We start from the raw sequence: 16,099 nt of genomic DNA, 5'->3' as shown, positions 1-16,099 counted from the left end.
AAAAAAGTGTGTGTGTCCGCTCCGACGCACGACTGGAGTTTACTGGATATAAAAAATTAAACGAAACAATACGAGAAATAGTTCTATATTACGACAACACGATACACTACAGATTATTAACAAATTAACGAGACACAAAACAAACGACTAACAAATATATGAAAATACAATAATGAGAGAAACGCGCGATCAGTACGAGGCTTTGTGGCGGACTGCCGGCGCAGCAGCCCGGCGTCACCTGCGATAACGCGGCCGCGCGTTGGCTCCTGATTGGCGCGCGCACGCATCACGCAATCAGGAGCCAATCAGGCGCATAACGCATTTCGTGTGACATGCTAGTACGATTTTGGTCCCCATAATTTTCATACCCCGGGCCTATATATGTAAATCGATTCTAAAGGAGTAAACTCCAAAAATATATTATAAAATAAGTGGATTATAATATAAAATAATAACAATTTGTAAAACATTTTTTTAGAAAAAAGTTTTGGTAGATCATATACATATTCCAAATTTGTTTTATCATAACTTTCACCAAAACCTTGGATGTGACGAATGAGATTTCAAAGCTAACGGCCGCTTTTCGCTTAAATAACTACCCAAGAAATAAGAACTACATTTCTCAATTTCCATTTCGCCGTAATGCCTCTCCATCAAGTTTCTACTATGTTTTCATAGCTTTTACAACTTTGTCTGCTAAACTTGCGCGGAACGTTAATCTATTCGGTAAATTACTCTTTTAGTTTGCTTAAACATGAAATAAAAGGCTTAAATCTATCTCACACAGAGCTTCACGATAAATAAAATTTGTTATCAAATATACATAATAAATTATTATATTTTACATATTGCAGTACCTATGTCGTATGTTATTAAAACATTAAAATTACCATTTTCACACTGCAGCATTTTGAAATCCATTCTGTTGATCACAAAAAAAATACGTAGAATTAATTTAAGATTTATTTAGAAACAATAAAAAAACTATGAAATTGTTTTAATTAAAACAAAAATCAACACGTTTTATGTCAGACACGAACGACGGCTCCGAAATATTTGTCGTATTATCTCAATCTTATATCAAATATATATTAATCTATAGATCTGGAATGCTTATTCACAAACACTACCTTAAAGGGTCATCACTGCTACGTCGTACAGGCATTAAGTTTACCAAATACTTTTCCCGGTGACCGGTTTTCTGTTCTTACAAAGTAAAATTAACAAAAAAAAGAAAAGAAATGTGGTGTCCCACGGCTAATGTAGAATCGACACAAATTGCAAAAAAAGAAATGGTGCTCAATTTTATGTAGGTTTTCTTGGTTTTTCTCTTAAATTTTGCTGATTAGTTTTTATTTAAGTACGGGAAAGTATTTAGGAAATTCAGTATTTTAGGAAATAATAAATTACGTAAAATAAAAAAAATAGTAATTCAAATTATCAATTAAAATAACAAAATATATCTCTTTATTTTTGGTTGACAACATAAAATTACATAGAAATAGAAATAATTACTAAATAGAGAGAGAAGGGATTAGAGAACGAAAAGAAAGAAGGAGAAAGAGAAAGGTATTATACACTACTCGCTTGTGTATGCGACTGTCGTGCCTGCGCACGTCTCATTTAACGGTTTTATTCCACGCACTTTTTTCCACCGTCTCATTTAACGGTTTTATTCCACGCACTTTTTTCCACGGATTTTTTCTTACGGTTTTACTATCACATTTTTTTCAGTTCGGTCGCGCAGCAAAATCCCTATCCCCTCCAAGCCTGCCGTAAGGAACTTCGTTCCAAAAACACAATGTTTTTAATTTTTATGTAATTCTTTAAAAGACTCTTTTATAAAATTTATATTTACGGTTAGAATTTATATTTAATATATTATATTTACATTTATGTATATTTAAATTCACAGTGGAAAGTCTCTCTTTGGATAAGGAGGTACGATAACTTTTTTTAAAGATTTATTTCAATTCTCATTTTTTCGTTATTTGCAAGATTAAAGTAATAAAATTCAAAGTCTTCTATATTATATCACTAGGTCTAAACGTAGGCACGCATCCGACGCCTTGTATAGGCGATTAAGGTTATGATGGTGACGAGGGTTGTCGTGTCACTCCGCGTTGTTTAGTTCTCGTTTACAAAGGCTCTTTGATCCATAATAATTTGATATGAGACAAGTCATACACAGAGTGAGCAGCGTTGAGGTATGGTCGAGGCATCACTCCCCTCCTGAGCATGACTCTGCGCTATGAACTGACCCTTATTATTTAGGTCGACCCAGTTTTTTCCTAACTGACAGACGACGAAGCATCGAAAATTCATAAACATGAATGAGAGTATGCCTGCATCGAAAGCTTTTTAAATATTATATTATGACTAAATTAATAAACAACAAATGAAACAAACTGTGAGCAGAATTAATTGTAAATTTTAATGTAATTTTAATTTATCTGTCAAAGTAGGCAAAGGCCTTCAAAGTGTTGTGTCTAAGTCCTCTTCTTTTTTTTTAAGTAAGGAAATTGGCTTCTTGCGATGCCATTGCTGCCAGTGTTGAGTTTAAAAAAATCTTCAATTATTAAATACGTATCTATGTTCCCATTTGAAAAATGATTTGGTGCGAAATGAAAATTTATTTTTTGAGACTTGAATTAAATGGGATTAAATTTAATGAAAAGAGATCAGATGCGATGAAAGCTTTAGTGGTGGCTAATAGGAATAATAACATAGCGTAAAAAATGGTGCACGTGAAAGAATTTAAACTTCTTTTGCCATTTTTCATCCTTCATTTCTCTTGTAATAGGGAATGCTTTGTATACGAGAAATGACCTCTTCACCATTTACATACATACCTCGTTTTCTCCCTCCTCCCATTCCCGTGGAGTGGTTCGCGAGACGCTCCGTCTATTTTCTCACTCGCGCTCTTCCTAAATTGTATCTTTTCTCTCTAGCCGTAACGAATCTATCGCGAGTTAAATTTTACTCTCAAAGCGCCTAAAGAAGTTTTACTTCAAAAATAATTATCAGTTCAGTATTTTCAATTTTTCTTTCCACCGAGTGGTAGGCTCTAAAAAGCACTCATGGATTAATTATCATTGCCACTTTGCTTATTTCTAGCGACAAACAGCCTTGAGTAAAATCATGAGCTCTGGCCGAAGTAGAATTTTCTGTTTTCAAGAAATCTGTTTTCTAATAAGAAAACGCTACTGCCTATTAGTTTCCAATGAATCGCTTAGGGGCTTTTCGAGCCTTACGGGAAGAGATTGGCTGAACCCACGCAGCCATGAGATGGGATATAGATGAAATGCTCGTCAGCTACCATCGACCATGTACAATAATTAAAATTACATGCAAATATTCACGGAGAACAATTTGAGATAAAAGAAAAACAAATTATTTTTCATAAATCTTGGAAGAATGTATCCTCGAAACAGATATCTTGCAAAATTTCATTAGTGACTCGCCCTTAAAAGCAATCAAATATTCATGAGAGTTTTTTTTACAAAGCGGTTATCCTCGGAGGGGAGTAGACATTCATAATTTTTAATATGATTTGAAATAAAAACGTAATATTAGAGTCTCTCAATATGATTGATGAGTTTTGATATCCAATCTCTGGTTGGCATATATTACACGGTATTTCCTGTTTGTATCTATTACATCATTGTTAAATATATTATTATACTTATGATTGTATATACGAGTATGTATATGTATGTATATTATATATACCCCATTACTTGACTATGAAGAAGCACTTCACACCATGAAATGATCGATCATTTGATAATATAGTGACTTTCCAAGAAATATTCTATTGTTTAAATGACAATAAATAATTAATTATTTTCATATGATTCACCTGTAAAGACGCTAACAGCGCTTTGTTATAGAAATGCTATGCATTGTGACGCCTTGTGACAATAACTATTCTATTGCTTAAAAGCACGTAATGATTTTTTTAATTCAGAAAGGAAGTTTCTTTTTAATACCGTGAACAAACTCACGACCCACCTGATGTTAAGTAGTTACCGGAGCCCATAGATAACTGCCGCCACCATGGGACCCATGAATTCCAAGGCTCAGTTCTATAGTAAAATTGCTGACCCGCCCTTCAACCCGGAACGTATTAAAGTTTCGCGATGAGAGTGGGTCTCCCGGAAGTCATATTGCTCCGCCGACATATTAACCAGCTGCTGAACTCCTCACGGCACAGCACCAGTCTGCCAGTCATTCGTAGCGACGAAAACCGTACTAACTTAAGTTGACAAGAATTGAAAAAATCAAGACGGTCACTAAGGAAACTAGGACTGCGTCCAGGCGAGGGCCCTGTCTGTTGCCATTTCGTTGCCGTCCGGTGCATTTTGGTCACGCTCACGCAGAGCTGAGAGAATGGAAAGGTGTGGTGCCTTGCCTATTTCATAGGTGAATCATTGATGCGTTCCGCTTTGAAGGGTGAGGCAACTGTTTTACAATATAATTGACATTAACGCTTCATGTCTCAAGCCGTGTGGCGGCATTTACGTCGTGTTTCTGTGGGCTCTTGTACATAACTACTTAACACCAAATAAGTCGTGTGCTCGTCTCGGCATTGTATATTTATTTGACCTCATAAAACTTTCTTCGTGTGTGGCAATTCTGAACTAAAGTATCGGGCTACGTATTCAATGAAACTGATGTCCATGTTGTTAAATCTTCTCCTTGCCCTTACCCCACTATGTGGCGTCGGCGCAGCATGTCCTCTTTTTCCATTCAGGTCTATCACACGCCATCCTTGCACTCACACTCTTGCATATCCTTTTTCACAAAGTCTATCCAAGTTTTGTTTAATAGTTAAAACTTAGGAATTACTGTTTAGAAAACGAACTGACCCGGCAGACTTCGTAGTGCCTCAATCGATAAATAAAAGCCAAAAGGAATCCGTCCGATGGGGGACACATCAAAGGACAAACAAAATTGTTATTTTTATTTAATTCCGAGCATTTTTATATTGATTTACCTTTTAAACCTTCCCTGGACTTCCACAAATCATTCAAGCCAAAATTAGCCAAATCGGTCCAGCCGTTCTCGAGTTTTAGCGAGACTAGCTAACAGCAATTCATTTTTATATATATAGATAATGTTATTTTGAAAAGCAATTGTCTTTTTATTTATCAACATCCAATTATTAACAAAATTTATCAGTTTTTGGGTGACATAGCTCTATAGACTGAAAGACGAAGGGACAAACGTGATGAAATTAATTCCGGTCCTGTAGTTTCGATACAAACTCGTGATTTAAATGAATCACGTGGCAAGTTTTAATGAAGAGAGTTAGCGCTTGTTTTATTTGTTAGTGTAAACAATAACAAAATATTTTCTGTTGAGTTAGAAACTTCCAGAACGTTGAGTTTCGATAAATAATTCAAATTTATTTCGATGGAATAACAGAAAATTTATAACGGATAAAAATGTTTTGTTATTAAATATTCCGTTACAAATTTTTTCGTGTCGTGTTATGTGATCGAACAGTTAAATAAGCATTAAAATATCCGCTAATCTATGCAACCGAGATTTAGACCTTTTTTTATTTATTTTTATTTATTTATTTATTATTTGTGGTCATAGGTTAACAAAGATTAATAAGTTAATATTAATAAATGTATCACTATGTCCTGCTAGTAAAGTGTACAAATATTAGGTGTAAGTATAATCTACATAAAAATAAACAAAACTTAAATTATAATTATTGAACTCTATTCTACTTTATTATCTAAATGATCTAAAGTTATCGTCTAAATATTCTGACATACTATAGTAAGCCTTATCTAATAAAAATACTTGCAATTTTTGCTTAAAATCTTGTAAATCTATTGTCTTCAAAATTTTTATAGGTAGTTTATTAAATATTCTTGATGACATACTAAAAAAACTCTTGTCATAAAGGGCAGTTCTAGTTTCTAGTCCTTTGTCTCAAGGACTTGCAAGAACACAAACCGCTTGATATATATACAGAAAACTGAAGTTTCTAATCTACCCATTGAAACAGAGCACATTGATATAATTTATTAATCTAAAAATTCTTAAAGTCCTCATCTCACGACACAACTCTCATATCAGCTTTATCTAGGTTTGATAGACAGGCCGCTATTTGAAAATTGAAAACGCAACTTTTTCATATTACAAATTTTCCTTATTTCTTCTTTGGCTCTACGCAAGGAGCAAACTTTCGCCTTTTATCCAGGATTTCAGGGCCGCGCCCAAAATCTTTCACAAAACAGCAGAGTGTATTTTTTTTCATTGCTTAGATGGGTAGATGAGCTAACAGCCCACCTAGTGTTAAGTGGTTATTGGACCCCATAGATTGAGATATAAGTTCTAAGGTCAGTATAGTTACAACGGCTGCCTCACCCTTCAAACCGAAACGCATTACTCCTTCACGGCAGAAATAGACAGGGCGGTGGTACCTACCCGTGCGGACTCACAAGAGGTCCTACCCCCAGTAATTACGCAAATTATAATTTTGCGGGTTTTTATTTTTATTACACGATGTTATTCCTTCACCGTGGAAGTCAATCGTGAACATTTGTGAAGTACGTATTTCATTAGAAAAATTAGTACCCGCCTGCGGGATTCGAACACCGTTGCATTGCTCGACGAATGCACCGGACATCATATCCTTCAACCCACGACGGCTAATTCGATTTAACTATGTATTTCGATTTAATAAGGTCGAAATGTAAAATATGTGAAGTGACTGCTATGGTGCATTTGCAATATTTATTGGGTTACAATCTGCTACCTACCTTAAAACAAAAAAAAAAACCGAGTGATCATAAACTACTTTTTTTTTCAGTTATCAGGCACAAGCGACGGTGGTGGCGCTTTGGATGCAGTGGTGCGCCGTTACCGGCTCGAAAACGGAAACTCTCTCGGCGAAAAGGATGAAGTAGGCATCTAATCAACATATTTATGTAATATTTTTCTGTTCACAAACCTAGAGATGCGTTCCCTGAAGCTCGTAATTAATAATCAAAGCGATCCAATGTTTTTTTATTGCTTAGATGGGTGGACGAGCTCACAGCCCACCTGCTGTTAAGTGGTTACTGGAGCCCATAGACAACTTAAATGCGCCACCCATCTTGAGATATAAGTTCTAAGGTCTCAAGTATAGTTACAACGGCTGCCCCACCCTTCAAACCGAAACGCATTACTGCTTCACGGCAGAAATAGGCAGGGTAGTGGTACCTACCCGCGCGGACTCTCCAGAGGTCCTACCATCAAATAATAAAACACTTAAAATGTTTGCTGTTTCAGAAAACTTTTTCAGTGGTTCATTACTAATCGTGTATTGCACATCTTTAATAAGAAATTTAACACTATTCAAAATATATATCGTTTAAAAGTGAATTAGTAATAAACGGTTAAATAAAAATAAAGATCAATAAAAACTAAATAATGATAAAGTAAGCACTATTATTTAATATCTCTGAATTCGTTGTATGTTCATATATTTCAGATTTCAACCTAAACTATGTTATCGAGTTGATTAAGTGACCAAAAAAAAGACATGTGGCACTCGGGGACTGCCGCGGTAAAGCTATTGCAAAGCATTTTTTATCAACTTATGCAATTACAATTAGACAATAATAATTTAATATTAAAACAATAATAAAAATAAGACCACGCTATATTTATAAACATTAACAAAAGCAAAACTTTAACTGTCCCCTTCACATTCATAAGCTAGACCGCGTGAGAGAGAGATGGGCAGACTTTTCATGACGCTCATGCAATGCGACGTCACGCCGCGCGCTTATTCACAAACACTACACCAGCGCAACGTGTGAATGTGTTGAACGCGAGCTACATAGTAGGCGTAGTGGGGTTTCAGGTTATTTTCGTTACGGAATTTCTTAATTCAGTCGCCGCGCTCAAGGCCCGCGATAGAAGCTATGCAATAGCTTAAAAACTAGATTTGATTCACAACATATCAAACTGTCCAATTACTTGTGTCTATCGTATTCCAAAATTGGCCTTCAATTGATATGTTACATCACTAGACACAACTGTTTTACTGTTTATTTAACCGTTTCGCATACATTACTGGCTACGAGCTTACTGGCTCTTATCAGTCTTGATGATTCATACTATGATCAAAGGTTACACTTAACATGTCGAGTATCAAATTAAAGTTCCTAAATAGGTGCAATTTCTGGGAGCAGCCTTGTGGTTGTCAATGTCTTTTTTTCATAAACACCATTAGTTTTTACAGAAAATGTTTTCATACCCATTTTATACCCGAATTAAACAGTACTGTATTGTTAAAGTAATTGATTTAGTGCTGATCTTTAAATGTATTTTTATTACAACAATTGGATTATCCGAGCTGTATTAGTTGGGCCAAAGATTCATAGTTCATGGTACGTTCATGGTTGAAATAAAATATGTAGATCGATAAAAAACAAAATTTATTCCAATTCGATGCGGGCATCAGTCGATGTTACATTTCGTTTGTCTATATGTAAATTGACATTATCGTCACACTTCAAATAAATATTTTTGCTGTTGTACACTTGTTAATGTAATAACGTCATAAAACATAACAAGCAGCCCTTTTTGTAATTTGATAATTAGCCCATGACCGGCCTTAAAATGTTTCACTTAGGTATTTTTGTAATCTATTTGTAATATATAATTATTTTGAATAACAAATGTTTTATATAAGATTAAAAGACATTATTACATCTCGGTTATAAATAACAAAGACTTTGTCTTTCATTCTTCGCTAAAATGAATTCACTTTAGTAGCAATAGCATCATACATGGCAAGATGGTCCGTCCCCACCTTAACTATCCACTAATTGCCTTCATAAATCAACTCTTGTCAGTAAATGTAATTTACTCAACTATACTACAACACTAGTAGGACGTGCCGTGAAGGATTAACGGCTTTAGAAAAACTGAAGCCGAACAGATGCCGAATCTAATTCATCAGCTACAAGAAATATTGGACGTTTCGAGAAAAGAAAAATGTTTCATGCGATTATGTCTGAGTTTCCTTTCGACAGTTTTCCGAAAGAAATTAAAAAGAAAAGGTACCTAAACATTGAAAAGGTCACAGCGAACAATTTTAAATTATAGAGGGGAGTTCGCCAGGGTTGCTTTATCTCTCCCATCTTATTGAATATCTACAGAAAACATGTCATGCAGAAAACTCTTAATGATCGGGAAATGTTAAGGCTGGTGGGTACAAAGAACCGAGCCTTCGTTACCTACGCAAAGACACCACACTGCTTGCCTCATCGGAGGCAGAGATGAAGGGACTGTCGAAGAAGTTCCTAGAAATCATCTCCCACCAATGGGTCTTATTATCAATTGCAGTAAGACTAAAATAATAACAGTTGATCACTTTTCAATAAGTTCCACAGCTATGATCCTAAAATTCGATCTTGGAATCGTAATAACTCAGCTAAGAAGGATATAGAGCAATCCAAGCATCACGATACACACTTATGGATTTTTACTGGTGGTAGGACCTCTTGTGAGTCCGCATGGGTAGGTACCACCGCCCCGCCTATTTCCGCCGTGAAGCAGTAATGCGTTTCGGTTTGAAGGGTGGGGCAGCCGTTGTAACTATACTGAGACCTTAAAACTTATATCTCAAGGTGGGGGGCGCATTTACGTTGTAGATGTCTATGGGCTCCAGTAACCACTTAATATCAGGTGGGCTGTGAGCTCGTCCACCCATCTAAGCAATAAAAAATAAATAAATAAAAACCCGCAACTATAACAGTATAACGATGCATTATTACATTACGTTGCATCACATAATATGCATTTGCATGTTTGCGGAGGCGCGTACGGACGATTTCCATGCCATAAAAAGAAAGCGATGCGCATCCTTGCTCTGCAGGGTAGGGGCTAGCTCCAACAGCGTCCTGACCATAATATTTTTGAGATTAGATGGACCTTTTCTCAATCATTGTAGACAGGTCCACAAAAATTGCTCGTATTGGTCAACTATTGCAATTGTATAGTTATGTTGTTCTTTTGTTTTGTTACTATGTCCTTATTGACAAGAAGATTAAGAAATCAATGTTACTAACATTAATATGGATTAATATTATCTGACATAAATTCATTTAATAATAATAAGGGCACGTTTACAACAACGTTTACAACAAGCCCTAAAAACTTCCCAATCTAAAGTAGTTAAACTTTTACACTTCACACTTTACGTCTGATAGTAACCAGCAACGCCACTATTTAGTTCATTACTTTCGATGTTGTAACAAAATATGATTAGGTTAATCTTTTTCGGAAATCAATACTTTAAATTATCATTATTATTATTTCTTTACGGTAGGCAGCGGCTTGGCTCTGCCCCTGGCATTGCTGAAGTCCATGGGCGACGGTAACCACTCACCATCAGGTGGGCCGTATGCTCGTCTGCCTACAAGAGCAATAAAAAAAAAAAAAAACTTTATTTTAATTATATAATAATAATAAATAATCAGCGGCAATCTATTTTTATATAGTCTTTTTAAAAGATTGTATTTTTAATATCTTTTAAAAAAAATATTGTGTAATTAATAGCATTTTAAATAAATATATATAATAATAACAAATAATACTAATTATTATTTAATTATCATTATTACTACACAAATTATATTCCTGGTAAACATGAAATATTTCGAACGTTTCTTTTCTTTGCAGTTGTTCGGACCGCCCAGCGCGCCCGTCCTTGAGAACCCTGAGTTCCAAACAAGATGGTACTTCAAATACTTTCTTGGTAAAAGTGAGTACTATCTAGTGTCCTTTACCTCACAAACTGTGATCGCGCCCGCGTACCAAACGTAACCTATTTATTACAAAAGAGTTTTGACGGTGTTGCTAAGAATTGAAAAAAAAACTACCATATTTTTTTTGCAAACGAATTCTTGTAAACATCTATCTGTTCATGTTTCGCATATTGAATTTTAGTTTCCAGAAATTTTCATTAGCATTTTTTTTATTATACGTTCTAAAGCCTTGTTCTATAAATATCTATTGACTATTCCGTAAGAATAAGAAGAAAACCATAAAACAGTTCCAATTTCCTTTCTTTCCCTTTACCAAAAGAAAATTTTATTTGGAACACCGAAAGCTTGAAGCAAGAACGTGTTTATTCTGAACACTGAGGAGTGTTGACGGAGCTTATACCGATAACTAGTTTTATTAATGGGAAATCGTTTGTCATGTCGTTTCTGCGAAACGTAAGAATTCCTGAAAGTAACAATCTGCTAGTCTTTGAACTAGTATGGTTTGTTGAAGACGATGACCCATTTTCATTTTTTAATGTACCTTTCTCAATCATCAATAACGATAGACCTGAATGTCAATATCGGACCGCTTAAGTTTGTAGAGCTTAAACTATTTCACTCAACGATATTTTCGAAGTGACAAGTAAAAAAAAAACTTATTAATCTCGCAAAGTGTGAGCTGACCGATCGTGAACAATAAATAACAAGTTCCGAGAACTGTCAAAACTGAACAAATAAGTTTTCTTTCTATTTAGTTTATACATCTTTAGGTAGAAATGGAATTAATACGTCTATAACGACTACAAGAACGAGTATATTTGTCCCCAATTTGGGGTATATTGGACTGTTATATTTATTTCTGAATCGTCCACGATAAAGCGGTAGTCATGTTAAAAGCTACAATTTTGCAAAGATAAATACTAAAGATAAAACACTCGATATTTATTAATGATTCCGCGTATGTCTCTTCGTATAGCTTTAACTTGACAATTTTTCACTTTGTCACAGTATTACTAATATATAATAAGCATTTTGTTAAAAGCATATCAGTATTGCTATAGACAATCGTTTTTGACTTTGCCAACAGTGCATCAGAATTACATCGGTGTCGATGGAGCGAGGGAGCCATATCTTCTCAGCGTTGTTCAGGAAGGGGGAGCAGGACTACTACGTGCCATACTTTTTAACAAAATGGTGAACATGTTTCTAAATTTTTTTTTCATTTTATAAACTTATTAATATCATATTTTAAGCTAGAATTAGAAATTGCACAATATCTAATTCCACACTTTCATGAGTTCCTTCCTCTAAATTTATCTCATGTTGATTGTTTTTACGACCTGTTGTTTTTTTTTTTGGAATACCGACTATCAATCACGTAAACTATAAAACGTTGATCACGAACAAGCTAGAAATTAATAATACCAATTTATAAGGTAAACTCAAGACTTTAATGAATGGTAATCTTACGAGATCTCCTCTCCGTGACGAAACATTGATCCCCAGGCTCAGTAGTCAAATCGATTCTTTAAACTTATACTGACAGCAATTTATAACAAAAGTCTGAAGTTGTAGCCAATGGGTATTAAGTAATTAAAATAATTCAACGGTGTAGTCTAACGTTTATAAGATCAATAACAAAAAGTTAGTTATTCGTCCAAATTTAATTCAAAGTATGCTCCATCAGAAACGATACGCTCATGCCAACAAATAATCCAATCATCAAAACATTTTTTAACGCTTTTTACGGAGTTGAGTTCTCACCGCAAATGTCCCTTATGTCTTCTACGAATGAAAACGGGTACCACGAAGTCGTAGTATGAGTGTAGGATAAATAAAGAAATCCGGCTGAAGCCATATCTGGGAATAAGGTTTGTTGCTCGATAGAATTTTGGTGATGTTTTGGAGTAAAATCAGGTCTTTCTGTACTAGCCGAGCGGCAACATATTTTATACCCAAGTGATTATTTCAAATGTTACAATCGACCCGTGAGACACATACAGTTTGGCGACTATCTTTCTCAAGCTTGAAGGACCGTCAGTCATTATTTCCTTTAATTTTGCAATAATAACTTTAGTTGCATACGTTGACAGCGTTCCAGAGCGAGGCAAAACTTTCAATACATATCGACCGATTTTGAACGCATTGTAACCACTCATAAACACGTAAATTCGATTCACCGTAAGCGTTCTGTAACATTTTCAATAATTGACCACAAAATTCCATTGGCGATGCAACATTAAACTTTTTGTTCGTTTTTTTTCTGTTCGGTATGAAATTCGCAATGCACACTAGACATGATATAACTAAAAAAACGCATTGTTAATGTAAATAGAAACTCAAACTCCGCGCTAAAATGGAAAACAGTTGTGATAACCTAACAACAACAAAAAAAAAATTGATTTTGGTACCATAAACAAATCACCAATTCCCGATACTTTTTTGACTGAATGTATTTTGTTTTATCTGATGAAAGACGAGCAAGCTCAAGTAAGAGGTCACCGTCGCTTAATACCAATGACACAGGCTCAGTGAGATAACGGCCTACCATCTTTCTTAGAAGTATTGTAAACACGTCTAAGGATGGATATGTACTACTTTTATGAAGTCGTCGTGAAAGGATAAGACGTCCGGTGCATAATTGTTGAGCGATGCAGCGGTGTTCGAACCTCAGGCGGGTACCAATTTTTCTAATGAAATACGTACTCAACAAATGTTCACGATTGACTTTCACGGTGAAGGAATAACATCGTGTAATAAAAATCAAACCCGCAAAATTATAATTTGCGTAATTACTGGTGGTAACACCTCTTGTGAGTCCGCGCGGGTAGGTACCACCGCCCTGCCTATTTCTGCCGTGAAGCAGAAATGCTTTCGGTTTGAAGGGTGGAGCAGCCGTTGTAACTATACTTGAGACTTTAGAACTTATATCTCAAGGTGGGTGGCGCATTTACGTTGTAGATGTCTATGGACTCCAAAAAAAACTTGAACTTGTTTTAGAATACAATACAATGCTTGATAGCAAAAAACCTTGTAAAACTAAAAGAATATGCTATGTACGTGAACGACTGGAATTAAGATATCGAATTTTTCGTCGCGACATTTAATAAGATGTCAAATAAATACGGTTTCCCCGATAATGTTGATATTCGATTAAAACGTCGCAAATATAAATCTCCGAATATCTAAATATTTCATTCTTAGACATTTTTTATCGGTTTTAGGAATCCTGAGTTATTTCGAATCGTATTTCATTACTAACGTATCGTCTGGCTTGCGCCGTTTTTACGATATTCTTTATCGCTTCGTAATGTTTTCAGGGCGCACACAAAATATATTTGCCACCGAGTGCCTGGAGTGGAAGCGGTGGTCAAGCAACAAGGCCGACGGTAAAACAAATACTAGCCCAGTTTCCAGCTATGGAGAAAGTAGACAAAGTACCGAGAGAGGTAATCTTTTTAAGCCGCAAATTACACCTTTTTTTTTTATTGCCTTTGTAGACAGACGGTCATACGGCCCACCTGATGGTGAGTGGTTACCGTCGCCCATGGACTTCAGCAATGCCAGGGGCAGAGCCAAGCCGCTGCCTACATCTTTTTTTTTTTTTTATAAGTTTTAAGATCTCAATATAGTTACAACGGCTGCCCCACCCTTCAAACCGAAACGCATTACTGCTTCACGGCAGAAATAGGCAGGGCGGTGGTACCTACCCACGCGGACTTACAAGAGGTCCTACCACCAGTAATTACGCAAATTATAATTTTGCGGGTTTCATTTTTATTATACGATGTTGTTCCTTCATCGTGGAAGTCAATCGTGAACATTTGTTGAGTACGTAATTCATTACAAAAATGGGTAACCGCCTGGGATTCGAACACCGGTGCATCGCTCAACACGAATGCACCGGAAGTCTTATCCCTTAGGCCACGACGTCTTCTAAAATCATCATCATTTGCAATCATTTGTCGTTCAATATTTACGCACATTGATACGAATTTTCTATCAGATCACATGCGCCGAAATTCAGAAAGACGTTCTGCTGCTCGAAGAGCAAGAAGGCTCTGTGAACTTTAAAATAGGCGTGATGCTAATGAATCCAGGTCAGAAAACTGACGACGAGATGCTTTCGAACGGTTAGTCGAATTTGACTTCTTTTTTTATTGCCCTTGCAGGCAGACGAGCATACGGCCCACCTGATGGTGAGTAGTTACCGTTGCCCATGGACTTCAGCAATGCCAGGGACAGAGCCAAGCCGGTGCCTACCCCAAATGTAATATGACATTCAGCCAAATGTAAACTAAAAACAAAAAGAATAATTTTATGAAGGGTCATTTAAATTTCTCGGAATCTTTCAGAGAAGGGCGACGAGAAATGGGAACGATTTATTTCACTTTTGGGTGATAAAATTCGATTACGAGGATGGAACCGTTTCCGAGGCGGCCTCGACGTTAAAGGTAACATCCCTCAGTAAGGTATTTATCGGGTCAGTAAAGTATTTAAATTTCAACATTTTTTTTTATCGTAAACAGAAAATGTTTTTGTATTTCATTACCTGTACGTTCGCTATCAAGAATATCTCATGTCAAAGCTAAATTGCGTTTTAATGACTCAGGTGATATGACTGGCAGCCATTCCATTTACACGATGCATCAAGGACACGAAATTATGTTTCACGTCTCAACGATATTACCGTTTTCAAAGGATAACAAACAGCAGGTGAGATCAATACTCGACGAGAAAATGAGTACTTTAAACTCCATCGCAATTTTTCGTTTAGCAGATTTTGAAGAAACTTAATCCATTTAACTTCGAATTCAGGATAAAAAAAGATTACCTACGTGGAAAAAAGTTTGGACGAAAAAAAAAACTAACAATATAATATCGATTCTTGGATAAAATGTTAATCTACATATTACTTGTAAGCGATTTTGCGCTACTCTGAAAGCTCATTCCAATATTTGTCGAAGGTTCAAGTAGAATTATGTTGATCCAAGGTTTTTTTTTGCAGTTGGAAAGAAAACGGCATATTGGTAATGATATCGTGAATATAATTTTCTCGGATGACTCCGTCCACAATACCTTCAACCCGCAGTGCGTTAAAAGCCATTTCACGCGTATCCTTTAAAATAGTCTCTAAAAAGAGCATTAATTAACGTGATTTAGATTAAGATAATTTAGATAGTGTAAGATTAACGTGACAGTTTGTATGTAAAATAAAATATGTATTGACTCACGGCTTTTATACAAATAGAGATATAGACAGACGAGCTAAAATTCTCTCTCTAAAGGACTTTCACAAATATGTTTTTATT

At 35.6% G+C, this 16,099-nt stretch overlaps 1 protein-coding gene and 1 non-coding gene across 4 annotated transcripts in view; both read left to right on the top strand.

Moving 5' to 3' along the window:
* LOC101738855 (GTPase-activating Rap/Ran-GAP domain-like protein 3) overlaps positions 1 to 16,099 on the top strand; it is a 211,135-nt gene that overhangs the window by 174,533 nt on the left and 20,503 nt on the right. For all 3 annotated transcript variants that reach the window (XM_021349488.3, XM_004928558.4, XM_012692545.4), the window contains 8 exons: positions 6,836 to 6,928; positions 10,702 to 10,783; positions 11,875 to 11,981; positions 14,108 to 14,236; positions 14,794 to 14,920; positions 15,143 to 15,241; positions 15,400 to 15,503; positions 15,796 to 15,901. In XM_021349488.3, the coding sequence (XP_021205163.1) occupies positions 6,836 to 6,928; positions 10,702 to 10,783; positions 11,875 to 11,981; positions 14,108 to 14,236; positions 14,794 to 14,920; positions 15,143 to 15,241; positions 15,400 to 15,503; positions 15,796 to 15,901 (847 nt within the window). The remainder of the gene's footprint in view (positions 1 to 6,835; positions 6,929 to 10,701; positions 10,784 to 11,874; positions 11,982 to 14,107; positions 14,237 to 14,793; positions 14,921 to 15,142; positions 15,242 to 15,399; positions 15,504 to 15,795; positions 15,902 to 16,099) is intronic.
* On the top strand, positions 2,154 to 2,277 carry Mir3218 (microRNA mir-3218). The gene has a single exon (NR_107502.1). It is a non-coding gene; the product is annotated as a microRNA mir-3218 (primary transcript).

Source organism: Bombyx mori, chromosome 15, assembly GCF_030269925.1.
Source record: "Bombyx mori chromosome 15, ASM3026992v2".
NCBI classification, from domain to species: Eukaryota; Metazoa; Arthropoda; class Insecta; order Lepidoptera; family Bombycidae; genus Bombyx; species Bombyx mori.
The sequence above is the reverse complement of the archived record's forward strand: the minus strand, read 5'-3'. Positions and strand labels throughout refer to the sequence as shown.